At 50.0% G+C, this 10,411-nt stretch overlaps 1 protein-coding gene across 1 annotated transcript; it reads right to left on the minus strand.

The window, feature by feature from the left end:
* Positions 1-2,600: 2,600 nt before the first annotated feature.
* LOC135817218 (actin-related protein 3-like) lies at positions 2,601-4,782 on the minus strand. The gene has a single exon (XM_065330346.1). It carries the CDS (start codon positions 4,700-4,702, stop codon positions 3,437-3,439), a length of 1,266 nt encoding a protein of 421 aa, XP_065186418.1. The 5' UTR covers positions 4,703-4,782; the 3' UTR covers positions 2,601-3,436.
* Positions 4,783-10,411: the final 5,629 nt, after the last annotated feature.

Consider the following 10,411-nt stretch of genomic DNA (forward strand, 5'->3'; position numbering starts at 1 on the left):
AACATCAACACAAAAGCTCACTTGGACATCGAATGGTCGCGCTTCTTTGCCGCAAACTGGAATGGCCAATCCTTCTTCTACGATGTCGAGTTTTCAAAGTCCCCTGACCTTGAGCTATTCACGGATGCCTCTGATGTTGGCTTCTGCGGTTTCTATCAAGGACAATCGTTTTTGGGGCAACGGGCCGCTGAGATGCAGCATGAACCTATTGTGATTACTCGCTTCCGAGAACTGGCTTCCACAGCCAACCAGTGCCTGGTGCCAACTCCTCCGCTGAACTCGCCGCTCTGATTGCTGCCAGCAATGATCTCATGAGCGACTCAGACCTTTAAGCCCGGTATTTGCGCACACATAATCTGATGTACCCAGTTTCGGCTATGGCCGAGTTCCGGTCCCTGACCGCTACTGCCGGCAGCTCACGGCCAGTGTTTGTGTTCGTCGACGGCGGCTACTTCTCCCGAGTTTTCTCGACTAGGATCCTCAACTGCAACCGGGTGAGCTCCCATTCTGTGCGCATTGGCGGGGCCACACTCATGGCTCATCGGAGTACAAGTGTCTGTGAAGCAGCCATATGCCGTGCAGGCTGCTGGCGAAGTGCAGCATCCGATCACTATGTCAGGCGTGCAGCCGGTATACCCTCTGTGCAATGGCTAGCAGCAAAGACTGGAACAGCCCACGCCCATGTGGTGTTGAGAACAGAAGTGAGGTACATTTGTAGTGTTGTACAGTGTTGTGCCTTTCGCTTGTTGTGCAGTCCTTGTGCCGATGTGGCTCTGTGGGTATCACTTAGGGGTTTGCCATGGTTACTTGCAGGAAGTTATGCTAATGAGCAATGCCGTGAGAAATGCTTGGTCGTAAACACTGGTTTTTGGGAGGGTCAAATGCATTTGCCTCTCAGTGTTGTGCTGTACTGTCTCAGTGTTGTGACACCTGTATGTTGTTGTGTGGTTGACCCGCCGGTTTGAGGCATGGGTGGTCAACTGTGTATGTTGTATCGGTGTGTTCCCGTTTGAAGTTGCCGGGCCACCATGTGGTTGACCCGCCGATAATGGAGGCATGGGTGGTCAACTGTGTCTATTGTATCGGTGTGTTCCCGTTTGAAGTTGCCGGGCCACCATGTGGTTGACCCGCCGATAATGGAGGCATGGGTGGTCAACTGTGTCTATTGTATCGGTGTGTTCCCGTTTGAAGTTGCCGGGCCACCATGTGGTTGACCCGCCGATAATGGAGGCATGGGTGGTCAACTGTGTATGTTGTATCGGTGTGTTCCCGTTTGAAGTTGCCGGGCCACCATGTGGTTGACCCGCCGAAAATGGAGGCATGGGTGGTCAACCGTGTATGTGTATCATTGAAGTTGCAATACGTACATTGCTGTGACTCGCCCGATTGCTGTGGCCGGGCACCTACGCATTTATTTGCCTACTTGTGAAGAGATATCTCTTCTGGTTTATTGCATAATTCTTGGCTCAATGTTATCCACGGTGTCGCTCGATGCAAAGTCTCGTAAATATTTATCAGACAAAATTGAGAAAAAAAAACTATGGCAAACCCCACTTCCTTGTATTCTATCTGCTTGGTGTACACGCGTCCACGTTTTGTACGTTTGGCACGCACATGCGTGCGTGTGTATGTGAGAGCGTGTCTGGATAAATGTGCATATTGATGTTTTGGTTGTTTTAAGTTTTATTGTGTGTATGCGTGCATGCATGTGGGTTAAATGACGGCTTTGAGCAGCAAAGCCAAGTTAGCCCACGCATGCACGTGTTTTGTCACGGTTCTTCACGCGGCACATGAATAAAAAATATTTTTTCCGAAAATGGTGGATGAAAAAATATATCTTGCGTGGCCGCTTTGCCCTGCCTCGTGTCAGCAAAGCAACTTCCTTGTCAACAATTTCTGTCATCCAGTTAGCCAAAGTGACTCAAGGTTGTGTTTTCTCCCCTCCCTCCCTCCCTTTAGACATGACACGTCGGTATCTTGTGCCACATGACGAGGCCCCAAGGAGGGTCAAATGCATTTGCCTCTCAGTGTTGTGCTGTACTGTCTCAGTGTTGTGACACCTGTATGTTGTTGTGTGGTTGACCCGCCGGTTTGAGGCATGGGTGGTCAACTGTGTATGTTGTATCGGTGTGTTCCCGTTTGAAGTTGCCGGGCCACCATGTGGTTGACCCGCCGATAATGGAGGCATGGGTGGTCAACTGTGTCTATTGTATCGGTGTGTTCCCGTTTGAAGTTGCCGGGCCACCATGTGGTTGACCCGCCGATAATGGAGGCATGGGTGGTCAACTGTGTCTATTGTATCGGTGTGTTCCCGTTTGAAGTTGCCGGGCCACCATGTGGTTGACCCGCCGATAATGGAGGCATGGGTGGTCAACTGTGTATGTTGTATCGGTGTGTTCCCGTTTGAAGTTGCCGGGCCACCATGTGGTTGACCCGCCGAAAATGGAGGCATGGGTGGTCAACCGTGTATGTGTATCATTGAAGTTGCAATACGTACATTGCTGTGACTCGCCCGATTGCTGTGGCCGGGCACCTACGCATTTATTTGCCTACTTGTGAAGAGATATCTCTTCTGGTTTATTGCATAATTCTTGGCTCAATGTTATCCACGGTGTCGCTCGATGCAAAGTCTCGTAAATATTTATCAGACAAAATTGAGAAAAAAAAACTATGGCAAACCCCACTTCCTTGTATTCTATCTGCTTGGTGTACACGCGTCCACGTTTTGTACGTTTGGCACGCACATGCGTGCGTGTGTATGTGAGAGCGTGTCTGGATAAATGTGCATATTGATGTTTTGGTTGTTTTAAGTTTTATTGTGTGTATGCGTGCATGCATGTGGGTTAATAAGAAATTGCACGAAAGCCATATCGGGTGTTAGCGGGGGGCAGAACAAGAGCAGCAGAGACTTGGCCACGGGTTGTGGCTGCAGTGCGAGCACCATGGGCGCGCAATTATCTGTGGGTCGCAGCACGGCTGGAAAAATCCTTCCGCTTCCAAGCAGGACTTGAACCTGGTACCCTCTGTTTCTCAATCATGGTCTTAGACCATCCCACTATGCCTGCCTGCTGTGCAACAACAACTACTTGTACTAGAAGTTGGAAAATCAAAAAAGCGGCTCCAGGTGCCGGCAAAAACGTAACCACTATATAGATGACTTTGTTACATACGGTATGCACACTGGTATGGGAAAATGGTGCAGTCCGGAAAATTGGGTAAAATATGCACAGAAACGCACAAACACAGGCAAGCACATGACGTACGCAGAGAATCGTCACCTACTAAGCGGGGGACACTCGTACCCGGATAGCGAACCAGGCTGCGGGTACAAAGTAGCATTGGAAGGAGTTGGTGATAATATGCCCAACCAACCTTGAAAAAGCGATATTGGTAGTAACCGTTCCTCCGCTGGTTGAGTGGCTGTACAATGGGACGTCTAGAGAGACACGGGAAGTTCTATCAAGATCGGGTTGTGGCGCGTGATGACCGGGCCCTTTTCGTCGTAGTCCTTCTTTGTGTGGCACACCTGATAGAACTCCTGAGAGCTGGCCAGCATTGAGCCGCCGAACCAGACCGCGTAGTGCTGCATGTGATGCGTGATCACATTCACATCCATCGGCTTGTGCTTGATGCGGCTGTCGCTCAGCTTCTCGCTCAGGCGCTGGCGCGCATCCACCACCCGCTTAACGTCACGCTGCAGACGGCGGCCAAAGTCCCTGAATATGGTCGAGCCGCCGCTGAGCACGATGTTCTTGTACAGCGGACGGCGCACGTCAATCGGGCAGTTCTGGATGCAAGTATCGACGGTCTCGGAAATCGGAATGGTGAAGTCGGGATTGAAGAACTCCGGGTGGAAGAGGATCTCCGGTCCGAGGAAGCGCTCGTGGCCAACATCAATGCTCCACTTCTGTTTGGTGACGGGATTAACACCGCCGTGTTTCCTCATCCACTTGTCCGGCTTCGTGTCATATTTGTTAAACTCTTGGGCCACGTCAGCGCAAATGTAGCCGTAGCGTTCCTTCACCAGCTTGGCTGTTTCCAGTGATTGCTCAGGTGGAATGTCAGTCTCTCGATCACACAGCAGTTGCTGCACGAAATATGTGATGTCCCTGCCAGCGATGGGAATATGCTTGATGCAGCTGTCAAGTACGTAGCCCTCAACCACTGGGATAACGTGGGTAACACCATCACCTGATTCAATGACCGTTCCTGTGTACGTCCGATCTCCTAAATGTCGCGATGTCCACGATGCGGCCAAAGCCAGCGTAGCCTGGGCAGAGATGTAGAGACCGGCGACATTGAACGACTCGAACATAATCTCGGCCGTTAAATCACGATTCTCTGGCGAGTTTAGCGGAGACTCCGTGAGTAGGAAGAAATGGTCCTTCGGCTCTGCTCTCATGTATTTGAATATGCACTGCTCATAGAAACGCTCCATCAGGTCCCAGTCCTCCACGACACCATGGCGGATCGGATATTTGATCGAGTATCCTGACTTCTCCGTCGCTTCGTCGCCGATGTAGAAGTCCAAGTCGTCTACGCCTTTCGTTACGCTTCTCGCCGGTTGATCGCCGACTTCAGCTGATTCTTTGACGGCTATGGACGATGGGAAGATGAACTGTGGCTCGGTGTTGCCAGCAAAACCCAGCTTGGTGTATCCCGTGCCAGCATCAAGCACACACGCGGGTAATCTGGCGGCCATGGCGAACGTTCAACACCTAGCCAGCTAGAACGGACACAGCACCAAACGACCATCACTCTTTGTAGCAGTACGGCTCTAGACTCGGACCTTGGGCACAGAATTGGAAAGGCTTTCTGTCTAAAGCCTTTCCTGGAAAGGCCGCGAAGTTTCTGTCTAAAGCCTTTCCATATTGGTGCTCGATGTTTCGGTTTCGCGACACCCAAATTATTAATATTATTATTAGTGTACCACTGAGTGTACCGCTATGCACTTGGTCGACACGTTGTTGACACGTTGTTGATACGTTGTTGACACGTTGTTGACACGTTGTTGATACTTTGTTGACACGTGACCCCATTCAGTCCGTGCGCCAGACCCTGTTTTGGCACGATTTTTATTTTCTGCGCGGGAACCATACATACACAAACATCGCAGCAACACGTCGAAACTAGTTACTTGTTACTTGGCGCTGGAACTGGGACCCTGATCACTTGGCGCTGGAACTGGGACCCTGATCGCGCGCGCCGACGCACTGAAAGAAGCCATTGGCTCAATGCAGCTTTTGCCATCAGCTGAGGAAATTCCGCAGTCATCAATGTCAGAACTCTGGTCGCATTGGCATGACTCGCTTATCAACACAGCACGCTTGTACAGTCAAACCTCGTTAGGACGAACTTCAAGGGACTGAACACATTTGTTTGTCTTATCGGGAGTTCTTCTTATCCAGATCTGACAAAAAAACGATATGCATATCAGATGGATTGTATTTACGTGAAGGTGCATGCTGTGGTACATGGAAAGCACATTATTCTTAGCATAAGCCAGAAACAGGTAAAGTACAATGAAAAACTGAAAGTGCAATGAATCAAACACGCTTGAAAACAATTTGCACTGTACGTACAAATGACCTCAACTATTGAAAAAAAGAAGAAAAAAGGCAGCCAGCGCACGCGCACGCTCATGGACCGAAAGTTCGTACTACATGTACATGTACATGACCACACTGACTTTGTTCAAATCACACTTGAAAATAGTTCGTCTTCGCGAAAGTTCGCTGCACAGAAGTTCGTCGTAAACGAATAATTTTGACTTGAATTGATGCCTGGCCAACCATAGGATTGGCCTTAGTTCGTACTAATGGAAAGTTCGCCTTATCAGTGTTTGTCCTAACGAGGTTTGACTGTACTGTACTAACTACTTCGCACCACGACGTACACACCAGTCTCGCCCAGTTCGACGACCATGGATGACTCAACAGCTTCTTTCCAGAATTAGACTAAAGCATCAGCTCTACCGTCAGTATCTCAGAGCTCGCAGCGCCGAGAACTGGCTTGCGTTCGTTACTCAACGGAATAGGACCACTAGGCACTACACAACTGAGAGAAGCTAAATCCGCGGCTTATCCGCCTTTGTATCCACTAGCGCGCAAGGCGACGTAACTGGTGACGTAACTGGTGTCCCGCAGCGAAACCTGTACAAGTAAAATGAAATCACTGCGGTCGTCCCCGAAAAAGGAGCCGCCGAGTTCCACCTATTTCAGCAAACGGTAGACATGGGCGGGCAATGCTATCATTATGGCTGGCATTATAGTCCCTTTTACCAGGTGGCATAATGCTGGCTTTATAACACCATTTCGCATGCAAAATTGGCATTACAAGCATAATTGCCGGTCGACAACCGTGTCATGCATGAGGCTGGCTAGGTCCAGTTCCGAAAATCGTGCATCTGAACCCGTCCGGCTTCGTCCGGAGACTTGACGTTGCAAATCAACCTTCTCAGTGGTTGTTGTAGACAACATGCTCACTGCCGTTTAAGTTTTTTTCTACGCTTTTGGCCTTGATCCAAGACGGACTTCTTAAAGTGGCATTATTTTTTTTTTTTTTTTTTATATCCTCATATTAAGAGCATTGCCTTTAGCATTATCGCAGCAAATAACTAGCATTACCCGCCCATGCCTAGCAAACGGAACAGTGGCTGGATCAGATGGGGAAAAGGCGGAAGCATTTTTTAAAATCATTTCTTTCATTTCGGAGAGCCAGAAGTCCGTCTCCGGACCAACTGAGGCTGTACCAGAGTTAGCCGTGTCGCGCATCATCGGAAGCGAACTGAAGGAAATCATCACCACCCAGGACGAGGTCAGGAAACTCCTTTCCGCTCTTGATTCCGGAAATCGGCTGGGTACGATGGCATCCCGACGAAATTGCTCAAGATCACTGCACACGAAATATCATGCTCCCTCGCAACGCTTTTCATTGAGTCCTTCTCGCGAGGCGAGCAGCCGCAGGACTGGCGCGACGCCACTATCAATCCTCTTCACAAGAAAACCTCTCGTGCAGAGATAACCAATTATAGGCCAATCTCGCTCCTGAGTGTTATCAGCAAGGTTCAAGAGGGGACTGTTCACCAACGCCTCTACACTCACATTGAGCACCACATACCGGCCGACCAGTCTGGATTTCGATCTAAGGAGAGCACTGAACTACAGCTCTCCCGCCTAGTTCACGAGATCTCCGCCAGCCGAGATGCCGGTCAGGCCGTTTCAGCGTGCTTCTTTGACTTATCAAAGGTATTTGACCGAGTCCGGCATGCTGGCCTCCTGGCCAAACTCGAGCACATTGGTGTCCGTGGCATTGCCCTTACCTGGATCACAAGCTACCTGACTCGCCGCCGACAACGCGTCAAGGTTGGCTCCGCTTTGTCATCATGGAAATTCATTCCAGCTGGAGTACCCCATGGCTCTGTCCTGGGGCTTCTTCTTTTCCTGGTGGACACGATTGACCCCCCCCCCCCCCCCCAGCATGTACAAACTCGCACACCAAATGCAGCCAGTTCGCCGATGATACGACACCCATCGCGACGCATTACACAAGGGACTTATCAGCTGCATTCCTCCAACGTGCCGTGGACGCAGCAGGACGATGGTTGAAGGATTGGCATCTCCTCGTCAACACCACGAAAACCGTCGTCCTTTCCTTCCAACCCCAACACATCATCCACATCACACTCCACTCGACCCTGCTGCAGCAGGTCCACCAACATAGGCACATTGGCGTTACTCTCCAAGACGATATGCGATGGATCCAACACATCATCGAAACTACGAACAAAGCCAAAAAACTACTACACCAACTCCACAAGACACGTGGCACAATGAACGCTTTCAGCCTATTATTAATATACACGACATACATCCGACCCGTTCTCGAATATGGCAGCCTTGCCCTCTCCAACACCACACAGCAACAGCGGGACACACTGGAGAGAATTCAACGCCGTGCTATACGCATCTGCCTTCGGATTCCCCTCTTTGCACCAGTTCACCACAGTTCCCTCCTCCATCACGCAAAGCTTCCCACCCTTAGCTTACGACTCCGTGTTAAACAAGTCCTACTAGTATGGGACATCCACCACCAAAACTCCCCACCACACCTGCAACAACCACATCTTGCACCACAACGTCAACACCAACCATACACTCTTCGACAGACAAGGACCTACTCCATCGGACACGCACACACAAACAGGCACCGAGATTCCCCCATCAATGGAAGAACATAGTAAAGCCTAAAGGCTATGGAAGCACAGAGGAACGCCAAGGTGCCTATGTTGGCGGACCTGCTGCAGCAGGGTCGAGTGGAGTGTGATGTGGATGATGTGTTGGGGTTGGAAGGAAAGGACGACGGTTTTCGTGGTGTTGACGAGGAGATGCCAATTCTTCAAACATCGTCCTGCTGCGTCCACGGCACGTTGGAGGAATGCAGCTGATAAGTCCCTTGTGAAATTAATGCGTCGCGATGAGTGTCGTGTCATCGGCGAACTGGCTGCATTTGGTGTGCGAGTTTGTACATGCTGGGGGAGGTCAATCGTGTCCACCAGGAAAAGAAGAGGCTCCAGGACAGAGCCCTGGGCTACTCCAGCTGAAATGGATTTCCATGATGACAAAGCGGAGCTGGAAAAAAACTGGATTGCTCCCACATTAAACGGCGATAGTTCTTCTGCTATGCCGCGGGCATAGACAATTAATAGCAGTGGGCCCAGTAGGGCCAGTACCAACCCCAGGGGGACACCTGAGTAACTGTAATGCTAGCATTATGGCTGGTATTATAGTCCCATTTTTCCAGGTGGCATAATGCTGGCAGTATAACACCATTTCGCATGCAAAATTGGCATTACAAGCATAATTGCTGGTCGACAACGGTGTCATGCATGAAGCTGGCTAGGTCCAGTTCCGAAAAATCGTGCATCTGAGCCTGTCCGGCTTCGTCCGGAGACTTGATGTTGCAAATCAACCTTCTCAGTGGATTGTTTCAGACAACATGCTCACTGCTGTTTAAAGGGGAAGTTAAGGCAAAAATTAAAATTTCACCAGTTGTAGTCTTCGGGGTGCTGAGTCGAATGGTCGTGGTCCGAGGAAGCTGAGACGCTCCCTTCCTACTTGAATCCCAATCGAACTCGCGTACTTCCACCGAAACTGGGTGACTGCGCCCTACTACAGGTCTGCTCTCGATATAACAACTCTCACTTGTACATAAACCTCGCTAGTAAGTAAAAAAAATCAGATCCCGCGCCGAAACAGCATCACTCCCATACAAATTTTTCCTACATAACATAAACCTCGACATAACACACGCTACAGCGCGGTCCCCGACGTGCGCACTCTCGATACAACATAAATTCACGTTCACGGTACGATCAAGCGGTAGCTGTAGCTAGGCAGTTTAGTCCTACATAACGTAAACCTCGGCATAACGCACCCTGTGGCGCGGTCCCCGACGTGCGCACTCTCGATACAACGTAGATTCACGTGCGCGGTACGATCAAGCTGTAGCCGTAGCTAGCCAGTTTAGTCCTATTGTGCATTCTGCGGCATTGATGGTATCTGATGTCGATGGTGGTACAGTGTGTATATGTTTGCACGGTTGAACCCACCTTGTAATACCCTTCATTTTGAGGTACATCTTGTATTTTACACACGGTTTTCTACATAACATAACTCTCGATATAACATAATTTGTGCGTGGTCCCAGAGATTACGTTATATGGAGAGTGGACCTGTAGATGGGGATTTGTATGCAAAATGTCACTAAAAGCGCCATTTCGTTCTTACAAAAGCATGGATGACCACGATTGGCCCATATGTTGTAGTCTTTTGGACGCTGAGTCGATTGGTTTTGGTCCGAAAAGGCTGCGATGCAGCGTTCCTCCTTTATTCCCAATCGAACATGGTTGAACAAGCGGTCACGTGCTCCTGCGTACACCAGTCACCTGGTCACCGTGCCTGCAGGGTACAACTTACTAGCCTGTTTGACCTTTTTTGGGTGCAGTCCTGTCACTCGAGTTGAACCTTGGTGTGAAAGTTGTCGCCTGCTGGCGTGGTGACCAGGTGATTTGGGCACCCGCCACCCAGGAGCACGTGACCGCTTGTTCAACCATGTTCGATTGGGAATAAAGGAGGAACGCTGCATCGCAGCCTTTTCGGACCAAAACCAGTCGACTGAGCGTCCAAAAGACTACAACATATGGGCCAATCGCGGTCATCCGTGCTTTTATAAGAACGAAATGGCGCTTTTAGTGACATTTTGCATACAAATCCCCATCTACATGTAGTAGGGCGCAGTCACCCAGTTTCGGTGGAAGTGCGCGAGTTCGATTGGGATTCAAGTAGGAAGGGAGCGTCTCAGCTTTCTCGGACCAAGACCATTCGACTCAGCACCCCGAAGACTACAACTG

Source organism: Sycon ciliatum, chromosome 5 (assembly GCF_964019385.1).
Source record: "Sycon ciliatum chromosome 5, ocSycCili1.1, whole genome shotgun sequence".
Lineage (NCBI taxonomy): Eukaryota > Metazoa > Porifera > Calcarea > Leucosolenida > Sycettidae > Sycon > Sycon ciliatum.

Coding starts and splice junctions, on each gene's coding strand:
- LOC135817218 (XM_065330346.1), bottom strand. CDS start 4,702: ATGGCCGCCAGATTACCCGCGTGTGTGCTTGATGCTGGCACGGGATAC.